General features: G+C 42.9%; 1 protein-coding gene across 15 annotated transcripts in view; it reads left to right on the top strand.

Annotated features, from left to right (window-relative positions):
* LOC139380570 (DDB1- and CUL4-associated factor 6-like) overlaps nt 1–19,508 on the top strand; it is a 78,908-nt gene that overhangs the window by 34,831 nt on the left and 24,569 nt on the right. For 6 of the 15 annotated variants that reach the window (XM_071123349.1, XM_071123348.1, XM_071123354.1 and 3 more), the window contains exons 3-12: nt 154–246; nt 4,945–5,130; nt 5,289–5,402; nt 5,645–5,780; nt 7,271–7,482; nt 10,509–10,602; nt 11,334–11,456; nt 11,724–12,053; nt 12,374–12,547; nt 15,074–15,133. In XM_071123349.1, coding sequence (XP_070979450.1) covers nt 154–246; nt 4,945–5,130; nt 5,289–5,402; nt 5,645–5,780; nt 7,271–7,482; nt 10,509–10,602; nt 11,334–11,456; nt 11,724–12,053; nt 12,374–12,547; nt 15,074–15,133 — 1,522 coding nt within the window. The remainder of the gene's footprint in view (nt 1–153; nt 247–4,944; nt 5,131–5,288; nt 5,403–5,644; nt 5,781–7,270; nt 7,483–10,508; nt 10,603–11,333; nt 11,457–11,723; nt 12,054–12,373; nt 12,548–15,073; nt 15,134–19,508) is intronic. The other 9 variants (XM_071123360.1, XM_071123359.1, XM_071123363.1 and 6 more) reach the window with 2 other exon arrangements.

The following is a 19,508-nucleotide window of genomic DNA, read 5'->3' as shown; positions in this document are numbered from 1 at the left end:
TTCGCCTGGTTACCTATTTGATTTGAGGGACAGTGACACATTCAGATGTTACACCTTAGATTGGTTTAGGAACATCCACAGTTGTAGACGTTGTAACAATATTTGTTACGTGTGCAGGGAGTGAACTCACACACTGTATTTTGTCCCAATCAGGTCAATACCATATCCTGGAACGATACAGGGGAGTACATCCTGTCAGGGTCAGACGATACCAACCTGGTCATCACAAACCCATACAACAGAAAGGTAAGGAGAGCTAGAGTCTGATGTACTGTATACCAGACCTGGGTTCAAAAAGTGTATTTTGAAATAGTATTTGAACCCAGTTCTGTTGTATACAGATGAAGCTGATGACCTTACAATCACCAACATCATGTAGCTAACTGTGTTATAACAACAGGATCGTCCTGGGTTAAATGATAATGGATTTGTAGAGAGAGTGCTTTATTGGTGCTCATTATATTGTCGTGACAGGTAGCCTAGTGGTTAGAGCGTTGGACCGAAAGGTTGTAAGATCGAATCCCCGAGCTGACGAGGTAAAAATCTGTCGTTCTGCCCCTGTTCCTGGGCTGTCATTGAAAATGAGAATTGTTGTTAACTAACTTGCCTAGTTAAATAAAGATAAAATAAATATATATCTTTTTTTAAATATACCTGCTGAAAGATCTGTCTTGCCGATAAATACGGACAAAGAAAAAAGCAGACAGTGGTTAGATGTCAAAAACCTCCTATCACCCTAATCAACAGTCAAATAAATTGGCTGTGGAGGGATTCTTAAACATCAAAATCAGCAATGTCTGTCTCTTGTGTTGATATGAAACTTGAGGACCTGGGTCAATTAAGTGCTGGCTTGATTTTTTTCAGTGCCTGGCCGTGCATTAAGTAAACCTTTTCAGCCTTCTTATATTTTACAATTATTTTACAATCACTTAAAGGTGCAATATGCAGATATCTCTTCGCCATTTTGTCAGTTTATGCGACAAAGCAAGCAAATATAGTGTGGAGCATGGGTATACAGCTCTTACCCTATGAGGTCCGGAGCTTGCTGGGTTTCTGTTCTACCTGATAATTAATTGTAGAGAATCATTGTACCATCTGCACTGCTGTGAAATACCTTTTCAATAACCCAAAATATAGTATTTTCAGCTGTTTGAAGCTGGTGTACAAAACCAAAAGTAAAAGATGCAAAAACTTAAGAACCAGAAGCATAGAAATAGCGCGCATAGAACAGATCTACCGCTTCTTAGACTTGCTTTCAAGTAGAATGACACATTTTGATGTGAACTTGGTCGCCCCTCACAAAAAGTTACATCTTAAAGCTTTACATTTAAGCATCTTAGTCGAGCACAATTCAACTGACCAGAATGTTTTTTGCGTGATTGAGTTGACTTCAGTTGATGAAGTATGGGAGAGATATCATCAAGGTTTGCCTTTGAGTCAGAAGACATAGGGAGCAACTCATCCCAGTGGTCTTCAATGGAGATGAAGATGACACCAGGAGAGGGAGCCACTTTTGAGACGCTCATACACAGTAAAATTGCAAGAGTTAATTAAACTCCCATGGAGTCAAATGTAACACTATTTTGGGTGTTATATGGTCCCACCCCCACTACTCTGGTCATTGTGTGGATATTTCTGGAGTTAAAAATGACACTAAATGGAGTAAATATCCAATTCTCAGAATTGCTTAAATTTTACTCCCAATTGACATTTTACTCTTTTCAGTGTTGTTTTTAATCAACTCCCTTACCATTTTGCACATTTCTGTGTTGTTTTGAATTAACAATAATCTACAGCAGAGTGCATTTCTCCAGCTTATTTCCTTTGAGTTATAAGAGTGTAAAGCCTTATTTGAATATTTCTTAATGTGTCACATTATGGTGGTTTGCGATGTGATATCACATTTCTGTGGAAGTCAACTTGCAGGAAGATATCATTCACAACTTGCATTCAGAATGCTTGTAGTAGGGAAGAAAATACAATGCACTATATGTACAAAAGTATGTGGACACCAGAGGTCGACCGATTATGATTTTTCAACGCCAATACTGATTATTGGAGGACCAAAAAAAGCCGATACTGATTAATCGGCCGATTTAAAAAAAAATATATATATATTTGTAATAATGACAATTACAACAATAATGAATGAACAATGAACACTTTTTATTTTAACTTAATATAATACATCAATAAAATCAATTTAGTCTCAAATAAATAATGAAACATGTTCAATTTGGTTTAAATGATGCAAAAACAAAGTGTTGGAGAAGAAAGTAAAAGTGCAATATGTGCCATGTAAAAAAGCTAACGTTTCAGTTCATTGCTCAGAACATGAGAACATATGAAAGCTGGTGGTTCCTTTTAACATGAGTCTTCAATATTCCCAGGTAAGAAGTTTTAGGTTGTAGTTATTATAGGACTATTTCTCTCTATACCATTTGTATTTCATATACCTTTGACTATTGGATGTTCTAATAGGTACTTTAGTATTGCCAGCCTAATATTGGGAGTTGATAGGTTTGAAGTCATAAACAGCACAGCGAAGAGCTGCTGGCAAACGCAGTAAAGTGCGGTTTGAATGAATGCTTACGAGCCTGCTGCTGCCTACCACCGCTCAGTCAGACCGCTCTATCAAATCATAGACTTAAATATAATATAATAACACACAGAAATACGAGCCTTAGGTCATTAATATGGTCAAATCCGGAAACTGTCATTTCGAAAACAAAACGTTTATTCTTTCAGTGAAATATGGAACCGTTACGTATTTTATCTAACGGGTGGCATCCCTAAGTCTAAATATTGCTGTTACATTGTACAACCTTCAATGTTATGTCATAATTACGTAAACGTCTGGCAAATTAGTTCGCAACGAGCCAGGCGGCCCAAACTGTTGCATATACCCTGACTCTGCGTGCAATGAACGCAAGAGAAGTGACACAACAACAAACAGTGCTTTTTTCGTGAAAGCGCTTGTTAAATCACCCATTTGGCGAAGTAAGCTGTGATTCAATGATAAATTAACAGGCACCGCATCGTTTATATGCAACGCAGGACAAGCTAGATAAACTAGCAATATCACCAACCATGTGTAGTTAACTAGTGATTATGTTAAGATTGATTGTTTTTTATAAGACATGTTTAATGCTAGCTAGCACCTTACCTTGGCTCCTTGCTGCACTCGCAAAACAGGTTGTCAGCCTGCCACGCAGTCTCCTTGTGGAGTGCAATGTAATCGGCCATAATCGGTGTCCAAAAATGCTGATTACCGATTGTTATGAAAAATTGAAATCGGCCCTAATTAATCGTCCATTCCAATTAATTGGTCGACCTCTAGTAGACACCCTTTCAAACTTAGTAGATTTGGCTACTTCAGCCACACCCGTTGCTGACAGGTGTATAGACAAACATTGGCAGTAGAATGGCCTTATTGAAGAGCTTAGTGACTTTCAACGTGGCACCATCATAGGATGCCACCTTTACAACAAGTCAGTTCTTCAGATTTCTGACCTTCTAGAGCTGCCCTGGTCAATTGTAAGTGCTGTTATTGTGAAGTGGAAACGTCTAGGAGCAACAACGGCTCAGCCGCAAAGTGGTAGGCCACACAAGCTCACAGAACTGGATCTCCGAGTGCTGAAGCGGTTTCAACACTCACTACCAAGTTCCAAACTGCTTCTGGAAGCAACGTCAGCACAAGAACTGTTCTTCGGGAGCTTCATGAAATGGGTTTCCATGGCCGAGCAGCCGCACACAAGCCTAAGATCACCATGCGCAATGCCAAGCATCGGCTGGAGTGGTGTAAAGCTCGCCGCCATTGGACTCTGGAGCAGTGGAAACGCGTTCTCTGGAGTGATGAATCACGCTTCGAATCACATTTTGACGGATACCAGGAGAGTGCTACCTGCCCCAATGCATAGTGCCAAGTTTGTAAAGTTTGGTGGAGGAGGAATAATGGTCTGGGGCTGTTTTTCATGGTTCGGGCTAGGCCCCTTAGTTCCAGTGAAGGGAAATATTAACGCTACAGCATACAATGACATTCTAGACGATTCTGTGCTTCCAACTTTGGCAACAGTTTGGGGAAGGCCCTTTTCTGTTTTAGCATTACAAAGCAAGGCCCATACAGAAATGGTTTGTCGAGATCCGTGTGGAAGAACTTGTCTGGCCTGCATAGAGCCCTGACCTTAACCCCACCCCAGCATCCTAATTGGGATGAATTAGGATGCCGACTGCAAGCCAGGCCTAATCTCCCAATATCAGTGCCCGACTTCACTAATGCTCTTGTGGCTGAATGGAAGCAAGTCCCTATAGCAATGTTCCACATCTATTGGAAAGCCTTTCCAGAAGAGTGGAGGCTGTTATAGCAGCAAAGGGGACCAACTCCATATTAATGCCCATGATTTTGTAATGAGATGTTTGACGAGTAGTTGTTCACATACTTTTGGTCAGGAAGTGTACATCAAGACTACGTATACTCACTATCTCACTAACGGTTGCTATAAATCCAACCAATTACAGATTGGATTAGTTTTGAAAAAGGTATTTGTCTTATCTTTGTGTAGCATCAGATTTTTTAAAAATCTATGTACATGCGAAAACACTGATTTTGAAACAAACAATTAATAAAAATCTACCTGCAACAGAGCATGCTGGGAAATATGACAAAGGCCTCTCCCACATCTGTGAATAACTCCATAGATTTAACTCCGTCTCTGGTTACTCTTAATGGAGTTAAAAGTTCTCCGTCCCAATGAACTCCAGTTATCAACTCCAGGCAGTGTATTAACTCTCTTGAGTGTTAAGATAACTCCCAGTAGAGTCAATTTAACTTAAAGATGTGTAACACCGATTTCATATATCCTTCATTTCCTATGTATACAACAGAGCCAACCACACACACCACTGCAACTTGCTACACACTCTCCTCTCTGAAACTCTCCTCAGGTTAAAGCAACCATACGGTCGGGTCACCGGGCAAACATCTTCAGTGCTAAGTTCATGCCCCAGACCAGTGACCAGCAGATCATCTCGTGCTCTGGGGATGGTATCATCTACTACACCCACACAGAGAAGAGCCCCGACATCAACAGGCAGTGCCAGTTCACCTGCCACTACGGCACAGCATATGAGGTACTGTACACAAGGATTTTTTTGTGTGTGTGGCTAATTTAAAATAGGTTGAGGGAGCTATGCAAACATTGTTTATTTTTTCACATGTCCTCCCACCTTTCTCTCTCTCTCTTTCCCTCCACCTCTTGCTGCGCTCTCTCCTCCCGTTCTGCTGTTAGATTATGACGGTACCCAACGACCCCTACACGTTCCTGTCGTGTGGGGAGGACGGCACCGTGCGCTGGTTCGACTTGCGCATGAAGACCAGCTGCACTAAAGAGGACTGCAAAGACGTAAGGAAGGGATTTTTATATATTTTTGAATGTGAAAAAACAAACCAAGAACACCAACGATCAGCACTTATCTCTCATTCCTTTTTGTTTGTCTTTATTGGTCTATTATTTGGCCTCTTGTATTTGTCAGCATATCCTTCTTATTTTATCTTCTTATTTGTATATTATATATCACACCTTGCCGGCTTGGCTGATTTTAGCCAACTAGTCTGTTGTTGTTTACGTTCTCTTCCTCTCACCAGGACATCTTGATAAACTGTCGGCGGGCGGCAACGTCTATCTCCATCTGTCCGCTAGTGCCCTATTACCTGGCGGTGGGCTGCTCCGATAGTTCAGTACGCATCTACGACAGACGCATGCTGGGCACCAGGGCTACGGGTAACAAACAACTCTGTCCTCTCATTTAGTTCTATCCAAATGTATCTCTCTCCTAACCCTGTCATATTGTATTATTCTATCGGTGTATCTATGGATATATCTATACTCCTGTCCACTCTGCTGTTGCGACAGTGCAATCACCCATACTACTGGACCATAGAGACACCATCCCTCCACCTGCTACTGCTTTTCACTTATTCCAGAGTGCAGCAGTACACTGTGGCAGCCAGGTCTTTGGGTTGACAGATAAGGGCAATGCACTAGAGGCTGTCTTGTCTGTCTGTGCCTGTCTCAGTGCTGCCATCGCCCTGTGGCCTAGAGAAAGATGAATGTCTGTTCCATTGAGTGCACTCTAGTCTAGATGGCTGGGCTGTGTCGGTCTGGCATCCTTTGGGATGCGTCTCTGAATGCTCTGTCATTGTGGAAGACAGACAGAATCTAGGATCTAACCTTAACCATTGGAGCCAACGTCATCGAACGAGTGAAATGCATGTTGTTTTCAAACTCTCGGTTCTCCAACCGAAGGTGTTCTTGCATATAAATACTTAGGCATTAGGATTGACATGGATTTAACGTTTAAAAAACATAGCTGGTTAAGCTGGTTAAGAAGTTAAGATTTAATGTTGGCTTCTTCTACAGAAACAGATTGTGCCTTTCTCTTAGCAGTACGATGCAGATTATTCAGTCAACTTTTTGGTCTGTTCTTGATTATGGTGATATTATTTATCAAAGTGCAGCTGCTACTACTCTTAAACTTTTGGATGCCTTCTACCATAGTGCCCTTCGTTTTGTTACAAGTGCCAGTTTTGATACTCATCACTGCATCCTGTATCAAAAGATAGGCTGGACTTCACTAAAGACCTGTAGATCTCTACATTACTCCCTAATTGTTTACATGCCCTTACTTCATAAACGTCCGTCTCTCCGTCTTATCTAACTTTGCTGTTGAAGTATAGATACCTAATCCGTTCACAGGATTGGTTAACTCTTGAGGTTCCTACGGTCTCCACCGAGCTAGGTGAATCTGCTTTTAGTTTTAATGCACCGTATTGCTGGAACAAAATTCAAAATACATTTCATCTTGATGTTCGGGCAAATTAAATTATTGATTGGGGACTGTTTTCTGGATGATTTGTGATATTTAATTTGTAGTTCCCATGACTGTGATTTTGTATTTTAATGTGTATAGATAGATAGATAGGGTTTAATGTGTATAGATAGATAGATAGATAGGGTTTAATGTGTATAGATAGATAGATAGATAGATAGATAGATAGATAGATAGATAGATAGATAGAGTCTAATGTGTATATACAGGGCACATTTGTAAAAGAGATCTCAATATGTCTTTCCTGTTAAAATAGAGGTTAAATAATATAAACATTTGGAGTTATGCTACTACTGACTTTGTTTAGTTTAACTCTGCCCCATGTCGTTCCCCCCTACTTGCCTCTGACTGTCTCACTAAATTCTCTGCCCCCCTCCCTCAGGTAACTACATGGGCCGTGGAACGACGGGCATGTGTGTGCGCTTCGTCCCCGCCCACCTGTCCAACAAGTTATGTCGCGTGACGTCGCTCTGCTACAGCGGAGACGGACAGGAGGTGCTGGTCAGCTACTCTTCAGATTATATCTACCTGTTTGACCCCAAAAATGACCAGGCCCGAGAGCTGAAGGGCCCATCCGAGGAGAGGAGGGAGGAGGTGAGGAGAGGAGGGAAGAGACGCCACCATTTTAGTTTGTTAAATATGAAAGGTGTATACTTCTCTATGCACAGCCAGGCTAGGATACACACACACTGTGTTTGCCCCTCTGTGAAAGTGGGTATATGTACTTCAGTATTTTTACACTCTCCTTCTGTGTGTTAAAAACATTCAAGAGCAATTACATGAGTCAGTGGGGGATTTTATCATGGTACCATGTTGTTTATTGTCCATATGGGACTTTGCTGGGAGCATAAACACACACATGGCCAGACAAGACATAGGCTTCTAATGTAAGCAGGGTTGGGGAGTAATGGATTACATGTAAGGGATTACAAAAACATTGTTAAATGTAATCCGTTACGTTACCAGCAAAAATATTGTAATGAGATTACAGATACCTTTGAAAAACTAGATGATTACCTCGAGGATTACTTTAAATTCAGAAAGAACGTTTGCGGGGGGAAAACTTTGGCACAACATTGAAATCAGCATTAAAAAAGGCGCAAGTTTAAGTTTGTTCCACCTGAGCGAGTCTGACCACAAGTCAGAGACCACTATGATGACACACCAAATGTGTTGGATTGATTGTGGGAAAAGAGCAGGAATAGGCTTTGTAGGCTCCAGTCCAACCTATGCCTTCCAATGGTGTGACTGATGTCAGCATTCAAAGATTATCCAACTTGAATAAACGCTTGGGGGTAAGGATGACATCAGTGTTGTAGTCTACGGCGATATGGATATCACTTATTATTGATATCTAGATAGGGCATTGATGTGAATCACCATGCTGCTCTCTCATTTAGCTATTTGCACCTTACGGATTGTGGTTGTTGTGGATGGATGTTCACAGATCTAAATGTGTATTTTAACCCCATAATGGTTGAATTGAAGACGTTTAAGCTGCCTATCAATCATTGTTTTTGTGACCAGTGGACAGCCAGTGAAAAATGCACTCTTGCAACAGCTGCAAAGTGCGGATCCCAACCTATGGAATACAAGTGAGGCTTTTATTGCTCAATCTAAAACGCTATACACATGCTCAACCTTGCACACTTTTGATAGACTTAAAGTGGAAATCTGCAGTTGCTATATCCATTTTTGGATTCATATATATATCCATTGATTCTTAAAGAATATAACTTATGAGCTTAGTTCAACTGTCACACTCCATGAGAACCCAAGATATAAGCTTGTATTTCCCAAATGTTTGTAAACATCGGAAATGTAAACAAACACTGTATCACCTCATAATATGGTTCAAACAATCGTTTCTATATCATGGAGGGTCAGTCCTTGCATCCATAGCTCTGTCTATTAATCTGAGTTGGTTACATTTCTCCAGGCCCATCCCTCAGCTTTTTACCAAAACAGGTGACCGTTTTGTTATTGGTTCCTCTGTGGATCACACGTAAATAGCACTTTTCAGTAGTGCTCAAAGCATGCCATTCCATGAGCGCAGCATTTATTTTTCCACTCGATTCAATGAGCCCAATCAGTCCTCCATGACAACAAAATAAACAACAGAGTAGGGCTGGCTAATAAATCATTAGTTTTGGGATTATGCTCAGGTAAAACAAATTGGCTAATCTATTCTTCTATATTTCCAAGTCCTATTCTTGAAGATCAAGGGGTATAACATTTATTGGAATGATTAGAATTCTTATAGACCTTGGTTTTTAATGTAAAGATATAATTGAATCATATTATTCTACGTAGTAGAACGTGATGGGTTAGAAGAAGCTACATAACCAACCCATAAAGTAAACATTACCATCCATATATGGCCAGCTATGTAAACTTTAACATTGATTTATCCTGCAATAGATGTTGTTCAGTTGGTAGCATACATTTGTGTCTTCTAATGCCTGTTAAGGGGGAAAGTAATCTAAAAGTAATGGAAAATAATCAGATTATGTTACTGGATTTTGGTAATCCAAAAGTTAAGTTACTAATAAACATTTTCAACAGGTAACTAACTAGTAACTGTAATGGATTACATTTAGAAAGTAACCTACCCAACCCTGAATGTTAGCTCCCCCTCCACTCTCAAACCAAGGGGATGTTGATTGTAAACAGACATAGCTGGCTTTGTGTTGAGTGACTGAAGTGCTCTCAGGGCATCTCCTGTTAATGTGTTGTGCGGTGGCAGCTGGTGCAGTGAGAGGAACAAACAACCCTGACAGGCCTAAGGAAGGACATAAAGAGCGAGGAAGAGGGGAAGGAAGGAAGAAAGAGACGGAACAGGAGGATTAAGAGGGAGAATACAATTAAAAGTAGATGAGTGAAGGATCACACACTAGATTCCAGGGGAAGGAAGACAAGAAAATATTTTGCTCATAAACTCAGTGGTACACACACACACACACGCACACACTCCCGCAAACAAACACAGCCTCTGTAAGGACGTGGGCCAAGTTAAGAGTAAGGGCTTGGGGGGAACCAGTTTTTCTGGATGTGCTAGATCACGGTGCCAGTCTCCTCAGCTGTCTCAACTGTCACCCGGCTCTGCTCCCACATGCCTTTCTAAATACAGCTACCGACGCAGGCAATGTTCCACCACTCACCCCACCGAAATAGACCAGAACGGGGACTGTAGGGCCTGCCAAGGAATCTTTTTACCTCTCTCTAATGCTCTCTTCCTCCACCCATAATCTTACTCCTGCAACCCTACTTGTGCAACTCTTTGTCACACCTTCAGCCCTCTCACTATCTCGCCTGTCTTTTTCTCCTCTCTCCTCAGCTCCCCTCAGCTCTTTACCTTCTCTCACCCCCTCCCTCTCGCTCTATTTATTTATCTCCACACAGTTGTGATTCTGTCTCTCCCACGTTCTCGCTCTCTCTTCATCTCTCTCTCCTGAAGTTGGCTGTCCCTCTCTCTAGCTGTCCCCATGGGAGGAGTTAAGGCACCAGTGTTGGGTGACCAGGTCCCTGGCTCTAGGCCTGTTTTCCTGTGTGGGAGAGTGACTGGGACTGTGCCATGGCTATTTTTAACTATGCTTAATGTTTTGTGTGTCTGTCCACAGCTGCGGCAACCCCCAGTGAAGCGTCTTCGTCTACGAGGTGACTGGTCTGACACTGGACCCCGTGCTCGCCCTGAGAGCGAAAGAGAGCGGGACGGTAAGAGTGCACAATCTCTCTCACAACAAACACACAGTCTCCCTCTCTCTCTTCTCTATTGCCTCCTCAGTCTCTCCATTATTCTTCATTTGGTATGACTGAACACAATTGGTATGACTGAACACAGACACACATTCTACTCTCTCTCTCTCTCTCTCTCTCTCTCTCTCTCTCTCTCTCTCTCTCGCTCTCTCGGTCTCCCTGACACACACACACACACACACACACACACACACACACAGCCTGATTACTCTCTACGTCTCTTCCATCTCCTCTGAGACCCTGAGCTCTAATCTCTCACCCAGAGCCTCTACCTCTCATTGCTAATGAGGCTAACAGGGCCTATCTCTGTCTATGGGGATCTTGTTAGCTTTAGCTTTCACTGACTCACAACTTATTACGAGCCCAGCTGGGACTGTGATAAAGCTGCCTCTCGCTATCACAGACTTTTATAGATCTTAGGGTATTGTAGATGAAGGAGAAGCAAACTTTTTTTCCCAATTAGTCAATGTCTGGATGATGTAGTGGATTGGTACTCCGCTGTTGGCTATTGAGGGACTTATGCATTATAGTACAAGCTATATACCCTGATACGAGGATTCTCTGGACCGATGGTAAAGGGGGCAACAACAACAATAACTTTGTAGGTTTTCAAGGAAATGTTGTGCTGAGAAATGCCGACTAGTCATGTTCCATGCCAACTCGATCTCTGACCTTTGAACCCCCCCCAGGAGAACAGAGCCAGAACGTATCGCTGATGCAGAGGATGTCAGACATGTTGTCTCGCTGGTTCGAGGAGGCCAGCGAGGCCCAGAGCAGCCGGGGGACCACGCGCTCTCAAACACGCCCAAGAGGTGAGACACTGGGACGGTAGTGGTTGGCGGCCAGCTTAAATGGTACTTAGTGTTGGCCCGTTGCCACAGATCTTAGTTGTTCGTTTGGAACAAACGTTAAAAGGGACAAACGTTAAAAGTTGGAAATAATTGAATACAAAATAATGAAATAGAATACAATATAATAGAACTGTCTGAAGATAGAAATTCTCCTTGAAGTAACACTGAAAAGACATGCTTCAGAAAAAAACCCTGTTCCAAAACATCTGTTCCATTTGTCTCCTCCAGGCACTCTTCCCCGTATAGAGGGGGCTCTTACAACACCCACCATCCCAACGCTCCCTACAATACCCCCTTCACAACAAGCCAGATCCCTAGAGGGCTCCATGGAAACACAGGCCCCAGCCGTTGCCTCTGTACCTGTACCCCTCCCCAAGTCCACCTCAGAGTCATCGTCAACAGTTACAGCACCTCCTGCGTCAACCTGCTCGTCCATGGAGGGCTCAGTGCTCCCCTCCTCCCTCACCTACTCCCTAGACTCAGAACAGAGGAGTCAGGCAGACATGCCATTGACCCCCACGCCAACACCCACACCCACCACAGAGATTGCACTGTCTGGTAAGAATTGCGTGGAGAGAACACACACACACTGAGTACTCCCATAAGAGGGGCGAGTCATCATATTTGATTTGAGGGGAGCTAACCGGTGACTCATAGTAGACTCCCACAAGCAGACCAAAACACGTGTGTGTGTGTGTGTGTGTACCGTCTATTGGTGTGTGGGAGCCGTGCCACTCAAGCAGCAGCCTTACCCTCTCCTTTTTCAACCATATTATTTCCTTTTATTTCCCTTTGTCTCCCTTTGTTTACCTCTCCTCCTTCTCTTGTCTTCTGCCTCCATTCACTCTATCCCTCTCGTCTCTCTATCTCTCTGTCAGAGTACGGCCCTAACCGGCTGCCGGTAAGTCTAGTGTGTAGGCGTTTGCAGCGGTTGCTCCTGTTGGCCGACCCCCCAGGACAGAGCCAAACCCCTTCCTCCACCGCAGCCACTGAGATCCAATCAAGGGGGGCTGCTGCTGTTGGCGCTTCCACCGAGACGCCCCCCCCTGCAGGTTACTTGCCACCCCAACCCCTCTACTTCCTGCTTTCCACTTAATATTCCCATACTTTCGGTCAAACGTTGCCCGTACAGATCCAGGATCATCTTACCCTAGTGAATCTGACCTTATATCTGTCTAGGGGTCGTCTTCATCCTACTCCAATCCTCACAACCATACACCCTTTTCTCTCTTCTCCCTAACTCACCACCCCCTCTACCCAAATTCCCTTTCCTAATTCTCATATACACCTCACCCACACCCCTTCCCACCAAACATGCACAACCCCCCCTTTGCTGCTTGGGTAGTCCCGCCTGTAGCTCCCCTGTACGGTGTGGCATTTGGCACCCTCTGGCTGTGGAACACTGCTTCTTCACCCCCTTGGCATCAAAAGCAATATGAAGTGGTTGGCACGCAGTTCCCTCTGGACTGCCATGCAGAATAAATATCAGCTCGCGCAGAGAAGCACGAGATTGAACTTCACTCAACTTTCTAGTTTTTCTCTTTAACAAATCATATTTTATTGGTCACGTACACGTGTTCAGCAGATGTTATTGCAGGTGTATATTGCCGGTGCGGTACAACCAATCAGAGCTGCAGTATCCCTATATGCAAATAGACCATTGCCATATATGGATCTGTGCAGTTCACTTTGAACCGGACTGTGTTTACAGCATGAGTGGTCGATAGTAGTTGCGCTTGTTTTGAGATCAAAGCTAGAGCTGCATGTAGCCACGTGTGGACATTTGTTCATATTCTTTGCTAGTGGGTTATTAGCCCAGTTATAGCTAATTTCTAGTCAGCAATGGGGGAGTGGTTGCTTCCTACAAAATGTGTGCATTTCTTGACATCTTTGAAAAGCAAGTCCGGTAAAGAGCATTTGTTTCCGTCTTAAGGGGGGGACAGTGTTATATTTTGAGACAGGCTTGAGTAAGCTAGTTTTTTAAGCTAATTTTATTTTGTAAAGTGGTTTCTTGCAATTTCATTCACCTCCTTGTCTGAAGGACAAGTGAGTAAACAGGTTAATGTCAAGCCCTGCATATTTTTTCCAAAAGTCTAATGGAATGTAGGCCTATATTGAACACCACCCATTGGCTGCTACTGTAGACTGAATGATAGAACAGCTATTTCAATGTAAAAATGTTATGGGATGCGTTTTCTCCATTGTGTTTGATGGTAGGCCACTCTGATTGGCCTACATTATGATCAGATAGCCACAGTGGCCTTCTTGGACGCTGTTATAACTGGAACTTAAAGCGGGTACAGCGGGTACAGCCTGTGTTCACAGTAAACGTGCCAGAAGTTGCACAGAATTTTCACAACGTTCAAGTTTGTGCTCAGCAGACCTGACATCAGTGCCGAAAAATGGCGAGGGAACATTGACTACGACTATGGATGGTTAAGATTAAGATCTGATCTCTCTACAGCCTTTGTATCAGATCTTCTCGGAGCTGATGTAACGATTGACGCATACACCCCCATGGTCTATTAATGTCATGTTGTACTAAGCTTCTTCACTCCGTCTGGTACACATCACTTTCCAACTCACTTAACCCCATTGTAGAATTCTTACAGTGTTGAAATATGAGAATACATACAGTATATAATGTAAGTGGCAACAATGATTTAGTTTTCTTTGTACTTAAACTAAATATGTCCATATTTGGACCTGGACATTTGAGCTTCAGTAATGGCGAAAGGCCTCGTCGGTGCTGTGAAATATCTGGGTTTACTGTAGACACTGAGGAAGCTACTTTGTGCACACCAATTGGTATTTTCATATTAAGGTGAAATAACAATGTTCATTCTCAATCCTCTACGATTTGCCTAACGCAACGCTGTAATGTGTACGTACGGTGGAATGCACTGGCATCAGACCATGTGACATTGGGGTGGGAATCAATCAATATGTACCGGTAACACCTTTTTTGGTGAAGTCTATGAATCTAAATTGAGGTGGAGTAAAAGGTTGGCCAATGATGAATCTCTGCATGATGCCCTTTTTGAGATGACTGACTACTGCTCACGTAAGGTGACAGGTGTTTGGGCATGACATGGGTTTTGGTCAGTGTGGTTTGCCGCTGGTATCCGCTTAACAGGCATGGAGTGAGTGGATGTTGGTATTACTGTGAGGTCCATCAGACCATGACTTAGGTCTCACTCGGCCCTGTGAGAGTAACTTGAGACGCGTGAATAAGTTAAACTACTGTGTAAATCTTCCATTGACATCAAACCTTGAATCGCGCGTGTGATATATTTTTCAGCTCTGCACGTGTGGCACTCTACAGTCTGTGTTCAATCTCCCACAAGCTGTGTCTAGGGCAATTGCTGCTGTTCTATACCCATATCAATATCAACTTGTCCTTCCTAGCGCTTCCCAGCGTTGCAACAAAGAACACTGTCTGTTCATGTAACTCTTCTTCCTGCTTGGCCTTGGTCCAATTTAAGCAGCGTTTGAACTTTGACCCGAGCGTGACCATATGACTGGTGTGACCTCCGACCTCTATGCCCGTTGTTTAGTGAGTCTTATTTGTGTTCCAGATTCTCCCTCATCTGTGGTTAACAAACAGCTGGGATCCATGACTCTGGATGAGCAGCAGGGTGCGTCTCCTCTCCTCTCTTTTCCTCCATTCTATCTTTCTCTCGCTGTCGCTCTCTCTCTCCCTCCCTCCTAAACTCTCCTTCTTTCCCTGTATCCCTGTAGTTTCTTCCTCTCTTTCTCTCCTTCTTTTGTATCTCTGTTTTCCTCTGTGCTTTCTGTCTCGTCTGTGTGGCATTTAAAAAAATATATTCGCATGAGACTTCCGGTGTGCACCCTCCACCATCTTTACCTGAGAGCATTTTCACTAGGCATGCATTCTAGTCACATTTGGCTAACCCAGTCCCCAGGGCGAAGGCTGGTGTTGGATATCTTATCCAAAGCTCTCTTGTTGAACCTATAGCTTGAGATAATGTTTGGTCATTCGCCAGCCCTTGGGCTCCCGGTCTAAGGCACTGCATCTCAGTGCTAGAGGCGTCACTACAGACCCTGGTTCGATCCCGGGCTGTATCACAACCAACTGTGATTGGGAGTCCCATAGGGCGGCGCACAATTGGCTCAGCATCGTCTGGGTTAGGGTTTGGCCGGGGTAGGCCGTCACTGTAACTTTCCTAGTTAAATAAAATGAAAATAAAGTATTGTTTTTATGTTGGACTCATAACACAATCTTGCTCCTCTTCTTCTGCCTTTTCACTCAGTCACAGCCGGGCTGTAAATCATCTCACGCTCAGACCATTAACAATCGTCCCTGTATTGGCTTATTTCACAGAACATTAACACAATATACCCTAGGATACAATGACATTCCAAGCCCCATTTTGTGATGAACTATTGTGTGTGGTGGTAGTTTGAGAGGCTTGCGTTTGACCCCTGTATATTTGTGTTGTTTCCTACTCACCTGTGTGATGTTTTGGTTCAGATCTGGGTCAAACACTGGCAAATGCTTGAGGTCCACTTGATTTAGCTTCACCGGCGTGCAGGGTGGTCGCTGTCCTATTGGTTCTATTGGTACCGTTGTGATGGGCAAGTTAAATCAAGTGCACCTCACGTTTTTGAAAGTATATGATACATTGTATGTATTGCTCATGTGGTTTGGGACGATTGAAACCATTTCACTCTTCCTCTATGTAAGGAATGCCTTGCACACTGTCAGTGTGAACTGTGTGTAGTAGACCTACACGAAAATGTTATTGTGTAACAAGACAGTCACTAGGAGGTGAGCGTACAATGCAGCACAGAGGACTGAGTATGCACAGCATATTTGAGATCAGAATTTTAACACAGTGTTAAATTCAGCACTTTCTTAGTGTGTATACAATGAAATGTTATTGGTCACATACAAATGGTTAGTTGATGTTAATGCGAGTGTAGCGAAATGCTTGTGCTTCTAGTTCCAACAGTGCAGTAATATCTAACATGTAATCTAACAATTCTCCAACAGCTACCTAATACACACACATCTAAAGGGCTGAATGAGAATATGTACATGTAAATATATGGATGAGCGATGACCGAGCGGCATTGTCAAGGTGCAATAGATGGTATAGAATACAGTATATACATGTGATGAGTAATGTAAGATATGTCAACATTATTAAAGTGGCATTGTATAAAGTGACTAGTGATTCATTTATTGAAATGGCCAGTGATTGGTTCTCCATGTAGGCAGCAGTGATTGCTGTTTAGCAGTCTGATGGCCTTGAGATAGAAGCTGTCTATCAGTCTCTTTGCTGCACCTGTACTGACCTCGCCTTCTGGATGGTAGCGGTGTGAACAGGCAGTGGCTCGGGTGGTTGTTGTCCTTGATGATCTTTTTGGCCTTCCTGTGACATCGCGGGGTGTAGGTGTCATGGAGGGCAGGTAGTTTTCCCCCAGTGATGCGTTGTGCAGACCTCACTACCCTCCGGAGAGCCTTGCGGCTGACGGGGGTGCAGTTGCCATACCAGGCTGTGATACAGCCCGACTGGATGCTCTCGATTGTGCATCTGTAAATGCATTCCTATACCCCTTCACTTGACCCCTTGAATTTTTCCAAATTTTGTTACATTTTACAGCCTTATTCTAAAATGTATGAATTAAACATTTTCCTCATCCATCTACACACAATAACCCATAATGACAAAGCGGACGGGGATTTTATGGAAACGTGTCTGTGGGAGGAAAGGCAACTCAAGGACCACTCCTGCAGCATATACAGTGCCTTGCGAAAGTATTCGGCCCCCTTGAACTTTGCGACCTTTTGCCACATTTCAGGCTTCAAACATAAAGATATAAAACTGTATTTTTTTGTGAAGAATCAACAACAAGTGGGACACAATCATGAAGTGGAACGACATTTATTGGATATTTCAAACTTTTTTAACAAATCAAAAACTGAAAAATTGGGCGTGCAAAATTATTCAGCCCCCTTACTTTCAGTGCAGCAAACTCTCTCCAGAAGTTCAGTGAGGATCTCTGAATGATCCAATGTTGACCTAAATGACTAATGAGGATAAATACAATCCACCTGTGTGTAATCAAGTCTCTGTATAAATGCACCTGCACTGTGATAGTCTCAGAGGTCCGTTAAAAGCGCAGAGAGCATCATGAAGAACAAGGAACACACCAGGCAGGTCCGAGATACTGTTGTGAAGAAGTTTAAAGCCGGATTTGGATACAAAAAGATTTTCCAAGCTTTAAACATCCCAAGGAGCACTGTGCAAGCGATAATATTGAAATGGAAGGAGTATCAGACCACTGCAAATCTACCAAGACCTGCTCATACAAGGAGAAGACTGATCAGAGATGCAGCCAACAGGCCCATGATCACTCTGGATGAACTGCAGAGATCTACAGCTGAGGTGGGAGACTCTGTCCATAGGACAACAATCAGTCGTATATTGCACAAATCTGGCCTTTATGGAAGAGTGGCAAGAAGGAAGCCATTTCTTAAAGATATCCATAAAAAGTGTAGTTTAAAGTTTGCCACAAGCCACCTGGGAGACACACCAAACATGTGGAAGAAGGTGCTCTGGTCAGATGAAACCAAAATTGAACTTTTTGGCAACAATGCAAAACGTTATGTTTGGCGTAAAAGCAACACAGCTGAACACACCATCCCCACTGTCAAACATGGTGGTGGCAGCATCATGGTTTGGGCCTGCTTTTCTTCAGCAGGGACAGGGAAGATGGTTAAAATTGATGGGAAGATGGATGGAGCCAAATACAGGACCATTCTGGAAGAAAACCTGATGGAGTCTGCAAAAGACCTGAGACTGGGATGGAGATTTGTCTTCCAACAAGACAATGATCCAAAACATAAAGCAAAATCTACAATGGAATGGTTCAAAAATAAACATATCCAGGTGTTAGAATGGCCAAGTCAAAGTCCAGACCTGAATCCAATCGAGAATCTGTGGAAAGAACTGAAAACTGCTGTTCACAAATGCTCTCCATCCAATGCTCTCCATTGCAAGGAGGAATGGGAAAAAATTTCAGTCTCTCGATGTGCAAAACTGATAGAGACATACCCCAAGCGACTTACAGCTGTAATCGCAGCAAAAGGTGGCGCTACAAAGTATTAACTTAAGGGGGCTGAATAATTTTGCACGCCCAATTTTTCAGTTTTTGATTTGTTAAAAAAGTTTGAAATATCCAATAAATGTCGTTCCACTTCATGATTGTGTCCCACTTGTTGTTGATTCTTCACAAAAAAATACAGTTTTATATCTTTATGTTTGAAGCCTGAAATGTGGCAAAAGGTCGCAAAGTTCAAGGGGGCCGAATACTTTCGCAAGGCACTGTAGAAGCTCTTTGAATATACAGTGCATTTGGAAAGTATTCAGACCCTTTCCTTTTCCATATTTTGATACAGTACAGCCTTATTTATCAATCTACACACAATACCCCACAATGACAAAGCACAACTGCTTTTTATAATTGTTTTATTTATTAAAAATATAAAACAGAAATACCTTATTTATATTCGTATTCAGACCCTTTGCTATGAGACTTGAAATTGAGCTCAGGTGCATCCTGTTTCCATTGATCATCCTTGAGATGTTTCTACAACTTGATTGGAGTTCACCTGTGGTAAATTCAATGATTGGACATGATTTGGAAAGGAACACACCTATCTATATAAGGTCCCACAGTTGACAGTGCATGTCAGAGCAAAAACCAAGCCATGAGGTCAAAGGAATTGTCCGTAGAGCTCCAACACAGGATTGAGTTGAGACATAGACCTGGGGAAGGGTACCAAAACATTTCTGCAGCATTGAAGGTCCCTAAGATCAGAGTGGCTTCCATCATTCTTAAATGGAAGTAGTTTGGAACCACTAAGACTCTTCCTAGAGCTGGCCACCCGGCCAAACTGAGCAATCGGGGGAGAAGTGCCTTCCAAAAACTTCCAGAAGGATTACCATCTGTGCAGCACTCCACCAATGAGGCCTTTATGGT

The sequence above is a fragment of the Oncorhynchus clarkii genome, chromosome 22 (genome assembly GCF_045791955.1).
Source record: "Oncorhynchus clarkii lewisi isolate Uvic-CL-2024 chromosome 22, UVic_Ocla_1.0, whole genome shotgun sequence".
NCBI classification, from domain to species: Eukaryota; Metazoa; Chordata; class Actinopteri; order Salmoniformes; family Salmonidae; genus Oncorhynchus; species Oncorhynchus clarkii.
The sequence above is the reverse complement of the archived record's forward strand: the minus strand, read 5'-3'. Positions and strand labels throughout refer to the sequence as shown.